Consider the following 17,859-nt stretch of genomic DNA (forward strand, 5'->3'; position numbering starts at 1 on the left):
TTCTTGATGCTTTGACTCTAAATTCTTTGGACTGATATAAATAAAGATGCATTCCTTAGAGAATATCTTTTTTGGGGAAGGAAAATATCAGGTCTTCTATTTTAGCCCCAATATTAAATTGTTATTCTGAGAGCTGTGAGAATGTCCCCTAAGCAGTGGTCATTTTCACACAGAGATCCCCAGAAGCGCTGCTCATGAGGATATAGCTCAAACACTTTTTGCCTTCTCTGCTCAGCTCCATATCTGAACACTGAAAATTTGTCTGGCCATGCTGGGGGATAGTAGAAGAAAGCATGCATTTATTCTGCAAGTAATTCGCACTTTCTCTGAGAACAGCTCTTTGCAGTCTCCAGCTTCTGGGAGTCTTCCATATTAAACTTCCATGCACCCGCTTGAATGAGCTCTGACGTTCATTCTTAGCCCTGTGCTACCCCAGGTTTGAGCAGGACCCACAGGGCCAAGATTTACTTCCTTTGACCCCTGCCTTTACTCGGTCCTTAGCTTGTGCTGACTCTGTCATTCAGTTATCAGTTCAGAGACAACTTCCAGCTAATACATATTTTCTGGTAGTTTGGGTTATTGTCCGTGGAATTCCTAGTGTCTAGCTGGCGATGTTGCTGGAGATGGAGCACCAGCTACACCTCTGCAGTGAGTCTGTTCACTGCCCAGGCTTCTTCACCGTACCTATTTGGGCGCTCAGTCAAGGAAGACGATAGTGACTTGAGACTTCAGACTCTGCACATGGTCCTTTCTTTGTGTTCTTCCATCTCCCGTATCCATCCTCATCCTTTCACACCTGGATTCTCCCCTCTCAGTTGGCACCAACATTGCATTTATTTATATCTGTTGCCGTCTGTAATCTCTACCTCTCTAAGATTTTCTGACTATTGCTCATACTTTCTTTATGACTAACTTTCCGTATTCCTGCCAAAAAACACCCAACTTATCTTTTGACAATGTCACGATCCCTCTTAAATGTTTTCTGTGGGAAATTCCAGGGTTTGTAACATGCCATAAAGATGTACTTTACTGGACCCATGCCTCCCTCTCCAGTCTCTCCTCTCAACTAAAGTTAATCCCCTGACTAATAAATTGCTTAAGGGTATCCACACTTGCCAGGCTGTCATCACTCCCTTCCCCCCACTCCATTCTCTTCCTTGTATTCTCATGTTGGCATGACTTTTCCACTGTTGTTGACAAGAAAATGAGAGCGCAAGGCAGGGGAAGAGAGGGAAGAAAACAAGGCACCAAATATTCACTCTCTCTTATGCGGTGGGGGTGGGGGGAATCTTATGCATGTTCTGTATGCATGATCCTCCCTGATGATGACGTTCTAGAAGTATTAACAAATAAATCCTGGGGCAATAGGAAAGCTGAACTTACCATATGCCAATCCTTTCGTTCCTCCCAGTCATTGAGTTCCTGTGCAGTGAGCTAAAATTTGTACCCCCACGCATGAGCATTTTGTGTTTGGGGTCTAGAGACTTCGCAGAATTAACAGTCCTTTACTCTCTGCTTGTAACGCATTTCTAAATCTGTGTTTATCTCATCACTGGGGCCTGATGATGCCAGAAAGTCTGATAGATGAGTTTTCTTAGAAAAGTGAAAATCTACCAGGATAGACAATTGAGACCTTAATTACAGAGTCCCATGAGAATATCTATGGTTCTGCACGTGTCCCGCTGCCCCAGGAAGTTGAGGAGGAGGGTGGAAATGGGAGCACGCTTCTGATGGTTGTTGATGTAGACATTCAACTGTACAAAGTCATTTCTGCTCCAGCCAAGGAGATGCCTGGCTAGTGAGGGTTCCAAACTTCAGATCAGATAAGATAGAGGAGATTAAAAGTCTAGAAGGCAGTGAGGGCTCGACTGGATTTGTAGGAGAAAAGGGAGGCATCAAAAAGTGAAATGGAGGCTATACAATCTTGGATTCAGGGATAAGGAAGGAAGGTTAAAACTGTACAAAAACAAACAGCGAGTTGTATGTATGTTTGGCTTTCTGGGGAGGAGGTGATGACAGCTGAGCTAAGGTTTATTCTCCAAACAGATTGATTTATAACCTAATTTTCTCTATTGAAAGGTAATAAAATTGATGACTATTGCTTTGGCTTTTTTTTTATGCCAGCGTCGCAGGAAGTTTATGCTATATATGGGCATAAAGAACAATTTATGAAAGTGTTCTAATTGCATTGCTCTGTCTAATTGTCCTTGAACCTCCACAGGAAAAGGTCACAAAAATCCAATGGCACACAAGACTGAAACCCACGAAGCTCTCCCAGAGGTAGTAGCTCAAACAGCAATCACTACGGATTCCCACACTGGCACCTGGTTTACAACAACACCTGATGGGAATCGGATCGGCACCAAAGGACTGAAGAGAATTGAAGACTTGAAACCATTTTTATCCTTCCAGGCTACAGATCCCATCAATGGAACGGTATGAAAAACTAGTGCCCATCACAAAAATGTCTAAACCGCTTCATTAGAGACCTGAAACAATGTGTAGAAGAATGTGTGGCAAATCCTAAGTTTCAAATATTTGTTAGGTCGTAGGTGAGTAGATGAACGGAAGAGTGCGCCCATTGTCCCCAGTCTAAAATCACTGCATAGTGATCTTAGTGGCAAGCATACTGTTTTCTGAAAATCGTGCATGCTTGTGTGTGTGTGTGTGTATGAAATCATGTTAGAACAAAATACTAACTTTTGAAGTGAGGTTCAGATCATGGATTTGGTTATAGATTTTTTTGTTCTTTTTCTTTTCTTTATTTACTTAATAATTCATTGTTGTTGTCGTTGAATTGAGACAGTCTTGCTGCATAATCCAAGCTAGCTTTTCACTTGAAGTCCTGCCTTTGTCTCTGTAGTGAACTGCAATGTTGACTAGCTCATGAATTTTTTATACTAATTAACGATAAATGTGATTAAGGTCACATGTCTCCTTATGTTAACTATATTTGTATACCTGTTCGATCTCTGGGAAAGAGAGGCTGTATGTCCTTGTCCTACTTCTCTCTGACCCTCTGTAGTGAGTGATAAAATTAGTTCATGGCCTATGCCTTCAAACAATCGCTCATTGAATAACTAACCCACTCAGCATCAATGAGCAACTGTGCGGAGGATGTTATCCCACTATAAGAGCGAGTGGCAAATAAGTGTCCATAAAGTTGTCATCCAGCCATCCGTGGTGCCAGAATTTGAACTATGACAATTTGTCTTCAAAGCTCATACTCTCAGTTAGCTCATGATACAGCTGTATCTCTCATTATGCATTCCTGACTGAGATTATCACTGATATAACAAGAACCTAAAATAGTGCTCAGTATATATTTCTCTCCTAAGTTAAAATGTCTGCCTACCATAATGTTGTGTGAAAGTCACCTGTTCCCAGAAGGCCTGGAGAAACCTAGAGAAAATATTCTCACATATAGACCACTGATCAAAACACTGTATCCACTATAATTAGGACAATATACATCTAAAACAATGAGAGTGCTTAATTATTGGATATGTATTGGGAACCTTAAAGGTCCAGCCTCTAAAACTTCCTCTCAGGGTTCAAATTAAGATGCCTCAAAAAAAAACTCAAAAAAAAAAGCAAAAGAAACTAAAATCTGAGGGTTAGGAAGTCTACTCATAACACATTCTTTCTATCCATTTCTCTTTATTGTATTCTTTCTCAATCTTTATTCTAATTCATGTGTCCTGTATATAACTTCTTAGCTCTAATTCTCTGTATCAACTCTAATTCCAATTTCAATTCTCTACCATAGTCTTTTCTTTTTTGTTTTCCTATCTCTGCTAATTTTGGGGATGATTTTTGCTTCAGTTCCTGCTTCTGTTAACTCTCTTCTTTTTTTTTTTTTTTTTGATGTTTTATGCTTTTATTATTTATTTATTACATATATAGTATTCTATCTGCATGTTTTGCCTGAACACCAGAAAAGGGCATTAGATCTCAGAGTAGATGGTTGTGAGCCACCATGTGGATGTTGGGGACTGAACTCAGGACCTCTGGAAGAGCAGTGTTCTTTACCTCTGAGCCATCTCTCCAGCCCCTAATTCTTGTTGTTCTTACCCAGATATATAGACCCCAAAAACCTTGTAGGCATAGGTAACCAGGCAACCTACATAAACAGACAAGAGAAGTTTATGACCCTTGGTTGATTAGCATGTTTTTCAAATGTTAGCAAGCTTCAGTGTTAGCAGGTGCTTATGCTAGATGCTTATCAAAGGCAGCAGCAGAGGTTAGTCTTCCTCTAGGCTGTGGATAGATTGTTAATTATTTTTCTTGAGAATAAGACAAACAGTAAATCTCCTGACCTAAAATTATCACTGAACTGAGGTGAAAGCAAGGTGCAGAGTTGGGAATATTTTAATGCAAGGTTAGTTTTAGGTCATCACTTTTCTTGTCTATAAATGAGGTAAAACCAAGACATGCTTATTTTTTCTATCTATACAAGCAGCTATGAATTAACAGCTTTAGGTATGTAGTAATTCTATGTCCTTGAATATCCGGGAATATCTTTAATGGAATGCTTTTGTCTGGACACTAAACACTGACCAAATGCCTGTAAAGATAATTGCAGGAAGGCAGATCTCTATGTTTGCATAGGAGAGAGGAGCAAAGACCTGGTAGTAGGAAGCAATTTCTTGATTGTGTGACTGTCTTCACATATAGCTTAAATAGTGCTAAACTGTGGGAGATAACTCACAAATTTGTAATGGAAGGGGAGTCAGCTACAGCAAAAAATCTACAGCAAAAAAAAACAGCCACTATATTTATAAGACAATAATTTCAATATGCCCCGCATCTTGGTTTAAATATCAACAAAGCTCTTGGCTCTGATAAATCACCTTGTAAAATGAGACTGGTCTTAATTCTTGAGTGATTCTTTGGTTCATAGTATATATGCATTATATAATCTACAGAGCTGCATCTGCAAGTTGGAATATCCAAACAAATACTGAGGGTCAGTGTATAATCTTTTGGGGGATGTATAATATTTGGGGTGTATAATATTTCTTAGTGATACCATATCTTCAAAGAAGTTGGAGTTGAATTGTAATATAGACCCAGCACAGTAGTAATCAACCCAGCAATGACCTCATAGGCAAGTACTACTTATCTTGATGTCTCAAGTCTTGGAGGAGTGACTAGTCCCATTTGGTTCCTGGAAGCAGCTATCCAGAAGCAGGATGAGTCTAAGACAAAGAACCTGTCTTCTGGAGAAGCAAGTGTTGAATGAGCCAAGAGCTGATATCGATTTGCTGCCTGCACTCCCCATGTCGGGAGTCTTCTCATGAAGGGAGTTCTGAACTACACAACACAGCTTCCATCACTCCATTCGTGACACATGCACAGAGCTTGAGACCTTTGCCAGTGTTTTAGTCTATTCAGGTTGCTATAATAAAATGCCAGAGCCTGGGGAGCTTAGACACAACAAAAATTTATCTTTGGAATCTCTGAAAGCTAGGTATTTCAAATGAGAGTGGATAACCTTCATGGCCTGAGCACATAATTCTAGGTTTCAGACTGTGGTTCCATTGTAGGCTCACACAATGGAAAGAGAATGTTCTCTGGGATGCCTTTTTTTTTTATATAAGGTTACTAATCTAATTCAAGAGGACTCTAACCTCGTGAGCATGTCATTTCCCAAAAGCTCCAATTCCTAATGGTCCCACCTTGGGGGCTGAAATTTCAGCATATCAATTTGGGGGAGACACAGTCAGCTTATAACAGCTGGTCAGTGATTAGCTACAGTCTACAAAGTTCTGATTGTTCTTTCAGATTGAAGGAACTGCTAGGATTCGTTGGCTGTTTCATGGTTCCTACTTTAGTCTATGTGCCTGAAAATCCCTCAGTGGGATTTCATTTTGAGGATAAAGTCTGAAGTCTCTCCCAATTAGTTTGTAGCCTCCCAGACTCCCATCATCTGCCCATTACTCTTAGTCTCTCATGTGGTTTGATCAAGCCACAACTCTTCTCTTACATACCAAGCTCAAACTCAGTACCATTACTTTAGGCAGAGAACTGAGCCATGCAGAGCACCGACCACAGAACCCCTGAAATGACATCTTGCCAGGGTCCCCACTCTATAGAGTAAGGAAATCTATGCCAGTCCACCATAGCACCCATCATAGTGCACACCCTGCACTTTTAAACTGAGCTGAAATAAACCTGACAGGTGATGGAATGTTGAACTGTTGTCTTTCTACCTGAGGTCATTCATTCAGCCGTTTATCTTCTGTGATGGTTAATTTTCATGGCCAACTGGAGTAGATTTAAAGTTGCCTGAGACTCTCTAGGTATCCCTTGATGATGAGAGAAGACTCACCCTAAGCACGAGTTGGATTTGATTTTCAGCTTGGTTTATGCAGAGGAAAGAGGAATAAGCCATTCTGATATGTATTATCACTCATCTCTCCTACTTCCTGCTCCAGACACAACATCATCAGCATGTGCTCCCAATGCTGTGTCTGCCCTACTATGATAGACTGTTTCCTGTCAAACATGAACCCAAATAAGCTTCCTCCCTTAAGTTGCTTCTTGCCATATATGTGATCACAAAGAAGAGAAAGTTACTAATATTCTGCCCAGACCCTCTCCATTTCATATAAGAAGACACTCCACTCAAACCTATGTTCAAACAAATAGAGCAGAATAGTCTTTCGCCCATGATTACACCTTTTCAGCTTTAAGGAAAGATTCAGGACAGAAGCACAGTACAGTTGGTATGCCATCCTCATAAACTAGGAGATTAGTAGCAACCCATGTACTTAGCATCCTGAACCCCTCAAGCATGCATGGTAGGCAAAGGAAAGTCTATGAAAATGTGGGTCACCATGGCAAACAAATGAGTCTTTGACCTTGGCTAGAAGGAACTGTAACCTCTCCTCCACAGTCTCTAATACTATGCTAATTGATTGTCAACTTACAGTTCACCCTATCTAGGGTAGTCCTGCACAGCAGGGGTTTCACAACACAAGGGTAGCCTACATGTGCCACATTTATCTCATCTCAATAGTTTCCAAAAAAATAGGTCCTATGAACTGTATCCAAGACTGACCTCTATCAACCCAGTCTTTTATATTAATTTTTATTGATATTTATTGAGCTCTACATTTTTCTCTGCTCCCTTCCCTGCCACTCCTCTCCCCCCTTCAACCCTCCCCCAAAGTCCCCAGGCTCCCAATTTACTCAGGATATCTTGTCTTTTTCTACTTTCTACTTCCCATATAGATTAGATCTATATAAGTCTTTCTTAGTGTCCTCATTGTTGTCTAAGTTTCCTGGGAATGTGGTTTGTAGGCTGATTTTCTTTGCTTTATGTTTACAAACCACCTATGAGTGGGTACAAGTGATAATTGTCTTTCTGAATCTGGATTACCTCACTCAAAATAATGTTTTCTAGCTCCATCCATTTTCCTTCAAAATTCAAGATGTTGTTATTTTTTTGCTGTGTAGTACTCCATTGTGTAAATTTACCATATTTTCCTTATCCATTCTTTGGTTGAGAGGCATTCAGGTTGTTTCCAGGTTCTGTCTATGACAAAAAAGCTGCTATGAACATAGTTGAGCACATGTCCTTGTGGCATGATTGAGCATCCTTTGAATATATACCCAAAAGTGGTATATTACTGGGTCTTGAGGAAGGTTGTTTCCTAATTTTCTGAGAAATGGCCACACTGACATCCAAAGAGGTTGTACCAGCTTGCATTTCCCCCAGCAATGCAGAAGTGTTTCCTTTTCCCCACAACCTCTCCAGCAAAAGTTGTCATCAGTGTTTTTGATCTTGGCCATTCTTACAGGTATAAGATGGAATCTCAGAGTTGTTTTGATTTGCATTTCTCTGATGACTAAGGATGTTTAACATTTCCTTAAATGTCTTTCCGACATTTTAGATTCCTCTGTTGAGAGTTCTCTATTTAGGTCTTTACTCCATTTTTTATTGGATTATATGTTCTTTTTGTGTCCAGTTTCTTGAGTTCTTTGTATATTTTGGAGATCAGACTTCTGTCTGAAGTGGGGTTAGTGAAGATCTTTTCCCATTCTGTAGGCTGTTCTTTTGTCTTCTTGACTGTGTCCTTTGCTTTACAGAAGCTGTTCAGTTTCAGGAGGTCCCATTTATTAATTGTTTCTCTCAGTGTCTGTGCTGCTGGGGTTATATTTAGGAAGTGGTTCCCTGTGCCACTTCTATAAGGTTCAGTGAGTCTAGCTTTATATTGACGTACATTTGGACTTGAGTTTTGTGCATGATGATAGATATGAGTCTATTTTTATTCTTCTACATGTTGATATCCAGTTATGCCAGCACCACTTGTTAAATGTGCTTTCTTTTTTCCATTTGATATTTTTTTGCTTCATTATCAAAGATCAGATGTTCAAAGATGTGTGTATTGATATCCAGGTCTTCTATTCGGTTCCATTGGTCCTCCTGTCTGTTCTAATGCCAATACCAAACTGTTTTCAGTACTGTAGCTCTGTAGTAGAATTTGAAGTCAGGGATTGTGATGCCTCCAGACGTTCTTTTATTGTACAGGATTGTTTTGGCTATCCTGGGTTTTTTGCTTTTCCATTTGAAGTTGAGTACTGTTCTTTTGAGTTCTTTGAAGAATTTTGCTGGGATTTTGATGGACATTGCATTAAATCTATTAGACCCAGTCTTGATTCTTTATCTTTTATATATTGAAATGTTCCCTGTCACTTAATTCTTGAGTAACTTTGACATTTTTTTCTTCACTTTTATAAGCCTAAATTTCCTCATCTGTACAATGGGAGCCCTATCTATCTCAGAAATCAACTAAAGTAGTAGATCAGGTAGATAACAAAACCTTCACATTCACTAAGCTGGAAATAAGCTTGCTGTGTCTAACCATGTGGCCCAATGGTCATGCTGTGCTTCTCACATTCAGGTCATGATCACTCGCGAAGACAAGGTGATCATTGTTGAGAAGAAAGATGGAACCCGGATCGTGGATCATGCTGATGGCACCAGAATCACAACCTTTTATCAGGTTTATGAAGATCATATTATTCCTCCGGATGGTGAAGAAACAAGTGAGTTGTATTTTTCAAGACAGTTACAACAGAATTGTACAATCCTTTAGCATGATACAAGTAGAAGGCTCATTTCAAAAACATTTGTAAAAATAAGTGAGCCAACCAGAGAATACCCATGCAAAGAGGGTCCTTTGGTCCCCATTGTGATGATGATGGTAATGGTCATGGTATTTATTTTGATGTATTTATTTAATTATAAAAATTGTACCTTTTCATCATATGCAACATATTTTGAACTATTTGTATATTGTGCAATAGTCAAGCAAACTATTTCACACACATGATGTTTTGAGTTGAGAACTCTTAAAACCTATACTTATCAGTTTTCAAGTGTTGTATATTACATATTTACTGTAGTTATGACCTTCAAGATTTCTTGAAGCTACTTTCCTCTGTAATTGAAACTTTAAAACATTTGATGGACATCTTTTCAACTCCCACAACTAGTAACTACCATTTTGTTCTCCACTCCTGTGAATTTCACTTTTTAAAATTCCATAAGTGTGTATGGTATGTGTACATGTATATATGCAAATGTATGCATATGTGAGCCTTATATGTGCATGTGTGTAGACATGCATGTGAATGTATATTTGCATATGTGTGTAGATATGTGTATCTGTGTGCATAGGTGTACGTGAATGTGTGGGCAGGCATGTGGTATGGTGTGTGTTGTGTGCAAGTGTGTGAAGCATGTATGTTTTTTGTGTGAGAGAGATGTGTGTGTGTGATTGTGCAGTATTTGTCTTCCTAGCTCTGTCTTATTCGACATAATGTCCCCAGCTTCATCACAAATGACAGGATTTCCTTTTGTCAGATATTTTTCATCCATAATGGATATTTGATTGACACTTAAGCTGGGCTGCTGTAAATCATGGCTGCAGTAAGCAGAAAGAACATTAGTACCTTTTATTGTGCTCTTTGCCCCAGTAGGGACAGGAATTGTCACAGCTGTAATTGGCTGCTCGATAAAGACCTAGGGCCAAAATTGGCAACTAAAAGTTAACAATCATGACTCATCCATCTTTGATATTGATTCCAAAAGCTGTCTCCTTTGATCCTTAGTGTATCCCATTTGCATAAGCAAATGAGCTCAGACAGGTCCTCCTTCACAGTAGAGCATCTCATTGTCAGAAAAATAAGAATGAAAAGGGAAGCCATAGCAGCTAATTAATTGGAGCCTACCCAAAGAATCTGGGAGGGTGCCACTAAGCCTAGCTTAAATTTAAGGAATGTTTACACATCCAAGTTATTCTTAAGCTCTTTCTTTTTAATGCCTGCATGATTTTCCTTAGAGTGTATTTAAGGTGTATAGTATCAATATTCTAATATATGCTTATTTAGCTGTGATGGTTTGAAAGAAAATGCCCCCCCAAGATAGTGGCACTATTAGGAGGTATGGCTTTGTTGAGAAGTAGGTATGGCCTTGTTGAAGGAAGTATGTCACTGTCGAAACAGGCTTTGAAGTCTCTTTTGCTCAAGATACCACCTAGTTTTTCAGGTCATTTTCTTTTTCTTTTTTTTTCTTTTTTTTTTTTTTTTTTTTTTTTTTTTTTTTTTTTTTTTATGTTTTTTTTTTTTTTTTTTTTTTTTTTTTTTTTTTTTTTTTTTTTTTTTTTTTTTTTTTTTTTTTTTGGTTTTTCGAGACAGGGTTTCTCTGTGGCTTTGGAGCCTGTCCTGGAACTAGCTCTGTAGACCAGGCTGGTCTCAAACTCACAGAGATCCGCCTGCCTTTGCCTCCTGAGTGCTGGGATTAAAGGCGTGCACCACCATCGCCCGGCCTTCAGGTCATTTTCTATTGCCTTCTGATCAAGGTATAGCCAGCACCATGTCTGTCTGCATGCCACCATGCTCCCTGCCATGATGACAATGAACTGAGCCTCAGAAACTGTAAGAGAACCACCACGTTAAATGATTTCCTTCCTAAGAGTTGCCATGGTCATGGTGTCTCTTCACAGCAATAGAAACCTTAACTAACACAGAAGTTGGTACCAGGAGTGAGGTATTGCTGTGATAGGCCTGATCATGTTTTTGTTTGAAGTAATTTGGACTTTGGTACTTTGGGTTAATAAAGCAGTGCAATGCTTTAAGTACCGTATAATGGGCCATACTAGTAGGAGCATGGAAGACAGTGGTGTTAAGAATTATTTGAACTGTCAGGAGCTCACTCAAGGGGTTTCAAAGGAGAAGAATTTTAATATTTTGCCTAGAGATCCTTCTTGTGATATTTTGGCAAAGAAAGAGGCTGCCTATTGCTCTTGTCCAAAAACTCTACCCGAGGTTAAAGGGAAGAGTTTAGTATTAATTCAATTGGCAGAGTATGTCTCAAAACAGCCTAGTATAGACTGTCATGTGTTAAAGGTGTATAATGAAAAGGAGCAAACTGATCCACAGTAAATTACAAAATGTTAATTTGAGGAGAAAAGGGCACTAGGAAGTAGAATAGAGCTAAATCCTCTGGTCAATGAGATAGATGGATTAAGAAATGGAATAAAGGGAGTGACCTGAGGGTAAAATCTCATCCAGCTATGTTTCCATCTTGTGAAAAGAAACTAAAGAAAACTTGGAGTCAGGTGTAGTGGTGCACACCTTTAATCCCAGCACTCTGAAGGCAGAGGTTGTCAGATATCTGAGTTTGAGGACAGCCTGGTCTAGAGATCCAGTTTCAGTACGGCCTAGCTTAGGCAATGAAGAACAGAAAGCTAGTGAAAATATAATTGAAAAGGTTCCAGCCCCAGGAAGCTGCATAATTTGGCAGCTTTGGCCGCATGGTTTTAGAGTTAAGTGTAGAAGAAATGGGGTATGGAATTTGCCTCTGTGCCTATAGAAAACTACTGAAGTCAGACATGTGTCAGGAGTGTCCCCAAATAGAGCCCTAGAGATGCCATTGCATGAAGCCTGGATTGCCTTGAAGACTCCAAGATGTTGGAGATGTTAGAGCTGCAGAATATCTGCCAAAAAAAAAAAAAAAAAAACTGCTAACAGGGAGCGGAGCCAGTCCTGGAGAAAGAAGTGTGCTGCAGTCAACAAGCTGAGAAGACATGGAGATCTGGAGAGCATTTTACTATCAGATATAAAAATACAGAGTCTTGATTTTAGCCTGCTGGTTTTTTGATTTTTTGGTCTTGCTTTAGTTCAGTATTTCCTTACTATGCTATCTTTCCCACAATAAGATATAGATATAGATATAGATATAGATATAGATATAGATATAGATATAGATATAGATATAGATATAGATATAGATATATAATGGCATATATCCATATAATGGCATATATGTATATATATAAATATATATATATATACCCTGTGCCATTATGTTAGAAGTATGTGATCTGCTTTTTTATTTTAATTTTAATAGATTTGCCATGAGTTTCAGAAGAGACTTTGGACTTTGAAACGAGTTTAAGACTGTTATAGACTATGGGGACTTTTGAAGTTGTACTGAATGCAATTTTGCTTTTTAATAAGCCTACAGCCTTTAGGGGCCAATGAGTGGAATTTGATAAAAAATGGCCCCCAAAGGGAGTGGCACTATTAGGAGGTGTGACTTTGTTGGAGTAGGTATGGCCTTGTTGGTAAGTGTGTCACTGTGGGGACAGGATTTGAGGTCTCTTGCTCAGATACCACCCAGTGCTTCAGTACATTTCCTGTTGCCTCTGATCAAGATGTAACCAGCACCATGTCTGTGTCCATGCACCCATTCCCCCCCCCCCATACTGAGTTTCAGAGGAAACTGTAAGCAAGCCTTCTCAATTAAATGCTTTCCTTTTAGAGTTGGTGTGGTCATGGTGTCTCTTTATAGCAATAGAAACCTTAACTAAGACAACACTGAAATGATCACTCCAACCAGAAAAAATAATAAGCCTATTGCCTTATAGTATTAACTTGTGTATAGAAAAAAAAAACTAAAATTACCATTTTTGGAATATCTCTATTGTGTAATACAAAATTATTGTAGTAGATCTTGCCTAAGAGTCCCTCACCTCCCCACCCCTCCCTATAACATGTATATTGTATAAAATGTTAACTTTGAGATTTTATTATATAGATACCCTGATTAAACAGGTATATGGGTGCTATTTTCAATATTTCAATGGCATATTATTGAAATATTAGGTAAAATATAAATGTCCATCAATGATTGAAGAGAAAAATAAAATGTACTTCTTATCTAAAAGGGTCACTATTTTATAAGGAACTACATACATACACTAACTACAAATGCACACACACACACACATATACACAGACACATACATACGCACACACTAAATATACACTAAAACAGTCCCACACTTAATACAAGCACACATAACTAATACAAATACACTGCATATAAACATATCATATAAAAACACATGGTATACACACACACACACACACTAACACAGGTGTATCATCAGAAGAACCAAGAGGTCAAAACCAGTTTCTACTACATAATGAAATCTTCTTTCAATAATAAAAATTGTTAGAGACCTCAAAACAATGTTGTAAAAAAAGGTATAAAATGATATGGTAACTATAGAATTTAATATATTTGTATTTAGTTTATATAAATTTAAAGTACATAAATCTCATGTGTTATTCATTCTTAACACATTTATATAAAGATATAAAATTGACTTGTAACAAAAAAGTAAACCTAGACATAGGCGACAACTTCAACTTCACCTGCAGTCTTCCTTATAAACATACACATTTAAGTGACATGACAAAATAGGAACAAGTATCGATTTTCATTGGTGAATATATTTTATGAATTTCAATTTTTAACTTGCAAAATTAAATATTTCTACTTCTCCAAATAAAAAGAATACCAACGACCTACTTAGTAAGACCAGTATGCTAAATCATTTATGAAGGGATTCTAGAACTATTCTGAGTTGGCAAGGATTGCAGGCCACACTCCAACCCTGTGGACAGCACCTAGGTTCTTCCCCATGAGGAATCCACATAGTCAGGAGACAGCCAGAGGCGGATCACCTACTGTGTGCACCCTACCCAGTCTCCTTACCCTGTACTTTACTTGTAGCGGAAGGTCCAGCGACTGTCACCAGGCAGGTGAAGTGCATGCGGATAGAGAACTCAGACTATGCCACTGTTATCACCAACTGCGAGGACAGTAGCTGCTGTGCCACCTTTGGGGATGGAACATCTATTATTGCGAAGCCACAGGGATCATACCAGGTAGGTCGAGTTGGGACATGAGGATTGACCCATGGAAGTGTCACATTGCTCACAGAATATGCTGGAACAATGGGAATTTCTGTAGTGACACCCACTGTTGCCTTTGTGTCTCACCTGATCTTAGAATGCACTTCTCACATTTCTGCTTTTGCATCGTTTCAATCCAGTCTAGGAATACATTGTCTGGCTTGTTGCAGGAAGTTAGTAGTGTTGAGTCAAGGTTAGGCTAAAAAGACCCCCCCCATGCTGCACACTGTGGGGCCAGAATCACTCCAATGACCTGATGGACACCTACCTGCCTCTCTCCATCTCCTGCCAGCTCTTGACTCCAGTCCACCCCTAGGACCTGAAGGGCAGTATGTTTGGTCCTGGGAAGACAGTTTACCCAGATGAAGCAAAGCTTTGTCCTTCAAAAGCAAAGAAAACTGCAACACGCCCCTCTCCATTCTCCCTGATCTTCCTATTAAACAGAACGTGCTGGTGTCAGCATACGGTGCCTTTAGTCTTTGAGAGATTTCCCCTCTTTTCTGCATGTTAGAGAAGGGACATGAGCTATCACATGCCATGTTACAAGGGGCTGAGAACTGAAAGCCAGAATGTGATGGACACACGGTCATCACTGTGACCGTAGCTGAACTGGTGTGTCCTTCCCATCTCCCTGGCCATTATGTTTCCAGTGTAGATGGCTATGGGGCAAAGCAAGCGCTGAAAGTGAGAGATGGAAGAAAATGTAAGGCAGATGTTCATTAGCAATGCCTCCCAAGGCATACACTTCATTTTAAAACCAGACTTGACACACTTCATTCTTCTGGTATAAAAAGCCTCTCTGGTAGTTACAGCTAAAGTCTGTATCCTTTGAATGGACACCAAAGTGTGGGCTTTCACACGATGGCTAGTGAGTTCCTGATAAAGACTTTGGTGGACTCAATCTCTTTTTCAGAGGTCAGGAGTCAGGTAGTTGTGCCTCTTGAAGATGACACCAAAGGTTGCCTTGGCTAAAGGAAAGTGTTGGTAGCCTGAATTCCCTTCCACCCAGAACTGTCAGACTCCTAGGAACAGAGAATCTCCTCTTGCAGGTCTGCCATGCATGAAGAGGGCCTTCCCCTCCTTCCATGAAAAACCATACCAAGCACACACTCGGCTGTGTGATCCTGTAGAGCTGAGGGAGGACAGATTTTTTTTTAATTGAGTTTTTTTTTTGAGAATTGTAACCATAAGGACTATGTTTACATCATTTCTACCCTTCCTTTTCTGCCTTCCAACACCTCCTATTCCCCAATCTCAAATTCATGACCTCTTCTTTCATTATTATTGTTACACCAATACACACATGTGTGTATATAAATATATACCACTGAATCTGTTTCTTGTTGTTTATATGAATATGAATTTAGAGCTAATCACATGAGTTTGGATAACCCATCAGGATTATCCCTGAAGAAGACTCAATCTCCCTCTCTCAGCAGTTGTTAATTACCTGAAGGTCATCATCTAGAGGTGGGGCCTTCGGAGATGTCCCCTATCCACATTGGTGTGTCAACTGGTGCTGTCATAGTGCTGGCGAATGGGATGAGCTGCATGCCACAAACTGCTGCATCTTGAAACCCTTATTCCAAGTGAAAGAAGCTACATAGTGACGCTTCTACTTGTATGAAAAGTTTAGAATAGGAAAATCCATACAGGTGATGGGTTAGCAGCCACTGAAGATTGGGGACAGAGATGATACACTGACTGGTAATGATGCTGTGGTTTCCATTTATATGGAAAAACTAGAAGAGAAAAATCTACAGAGATAATGAGGTAGTGGTCGCCTGGTATTGGGATCAAGGATGATACAGTGATTGCTGATAAGACTGGGGTTTCTTTGTGGATGGAATGATAGAAATATCCTAGAATCATGTATAACTGATTGCACAAGTTCTTTGATATACTAAAACATTACCAAATACTGCACTTCCAAGGAGTGAACTTACAGCTCATAAATTATAATTCAAATAAAGCAATTAGAAGTCATTACATAAATACTACCACTTGACTGTGTCACCTACCAGAAGGGCTAAGACTAACCAATGTTTTGAAGAACTACTATTCCCTTTAAGGAAGTTTCTTCTTGCAAAAAAAAAAAATGGGCATCAAACAAATCACATGGAGCCCTATGTACAGTTAAAATGGAGAAAGTCTGAAATAAGAGGGCACAGGACAAATATAGAAAACAAATGAAACGGGAAATGTAAGGCTATGGCCAAGAAACAAGATCTTCTGTTTGTCCCTCTGCAAGCGTCCTTCTGAAACATTACGTATTTCTTAAGTAATGTTTTTGTCCTGGAAATATCTTTCAAATCCCTGAAGTTGCACAAGGAAACTTTAATGTCTTTTTTTCTTCCTCCTAGGTGTTACCCCCAAACACAGGCTGCCTTTATATCGACAGAGACTGTTCAGCTACGTACTGCCACGAACCGAGCAGTAACATCTATCACCCTTTCCAGAAGCGTGAGCAGCTGAGAGCCAGCAGGTACATCATGAAGCATACCTCAGAGGTGATCTGTGAGGTCCTGGATCCTGAGGGGAACACCTTTCAGGTAAGGTACAGGGTCCGTGTGGAGAGAGAGCCTGGACTCCTGTCATAGTTAGGGCTTTATAGCTGTGAAGAGACACCAAGGCCATGGCAACTCTTATAGAGGAAAACATTTAATTGGGGCTGGCTTATGGTTCAGAGGGTTAGTCCCTTATTGTCGCAGAAGGAAGCAGGGCAGCACACAGGCAGAAGTGGTGCTGGAGAGGGAGCTGAGAGCTCTACATCTGGATCGGCAGGCAATAGGAAGAGAGGATGAGTCACTGAACCTGGCTTGAGCTTCTGAAACCTCAGAGCCCACCTCCAGTGTCACACTTCCATCAATAAGGCCACACCTACTCCAATAAGACCACACACATCCTAATCCTTTCAAATAACACCATTCCCAATGAGCCTGTAGGGGCCATTTTTTTTCAAACTACCCCAACTTGGTGTTGTGATGTATTGTACTAGACAAATTCCATAACAGTTTTTACATTTGCTGCATTGGGGTCATTTGCTTGCCCTCTGCCAACCAAACATGAACGTCGATATTTTTTTCTTTGATCCTCAAGTATACTTTCGTAGGGAAGAACAGTCTTCATAATGTGGGCAAGAAAAACATTAAAACGAATCAACAATTTGAGAAGTACAGGAAAAAAATTATGCAACCATGTTGAAATAAGAGCAGCGGCAGGGCTGCGTCCCCGGCACCCGGCCGCCAGCATGGCTAGGTTATGCCCCGAAATAATTACACGGAAACTGTATTCTATTAAACACTGCCTGGCCCGGCTAGTTCCAGCTTCTTATTGGCTAGCTCTTACATATTGTTCTAACCCATTTCTAATATTCTATGTAGCCCACGAGCTGGCTTACCAGGGAGGATCTTAACCTGCATCTGTCTGGAGCAGGAGAATCATGGCGACTCCTCGACTAAGCTTCTTTTTCCCAGCATCCTGTTCTGTTTACTCCGCCTACCTAAGGGTTGGCCTATCAAATGGGCCTAGGCAGTTTCTTTATTAATAAGAAATCACTCCCACATCATTTCCCTTTTT

General features: G+C 39.8%; 1 protein-coding gene and 1 non-coding gene across 2 annotated transcripts in view; one reads left to right on the forward strand and one right to left on the reverse strand.

Annotated features, from left to right (window-relative positions):
• Window positions 1-17,859, forward strand: part of Spag17 (sperm associated antigen 17) — a 237,311-nt gene that overhangs the window by 149,450 nt on the left and 70,002 nt on the right. The window contains exons 29-32 of the mRNA XM_050157515.1: window positions 2,222-2,436; window positions 8,913-9,057; window positions 14,099-14,253; window positions 16,644-16,832. Coding sequence (XP_050013472.1) covers window positions 2,222-2,436; window positions 8,913-9,057; window positions 14,099-14,253; window positions 16,644-16,832 — 704 coding nt within the window. The remainder of the gene's footprint in view (window positions 1-2,221; window positions 2,437-8,912; window positions 9,058-14,098; window positions 14,254-16,643; window positions 16,833-17,859) is intronic.
• Window positions 15,290-15,422, reverse strand: LOC126510880 (small nucleolar RNA SNORA64/SNORA10 family). The gene has a single exon (XR_007594540.1). It is a non-coding gene; the product is annotated as a small nucleolar RNA SNORA64/SNORA10 family (small nucleolar RNA).

This window comes from Alexandromys fortis, unplaced genomic scaffold (assembly GCF_014885135.2).
Source record: "Alexandromys fortis isolate MF-2015 unplaced genomic scaffold, M_Fortis_MF-2015_v1.1 scaffold_78, whole genome shotgun sequence".
Lineage (NCBI taxonomy): Eukaryota > Metazoa > Chordata > Mammalia > Rodentia > Cricetidae > Alexandromys > Alexandromys fortis.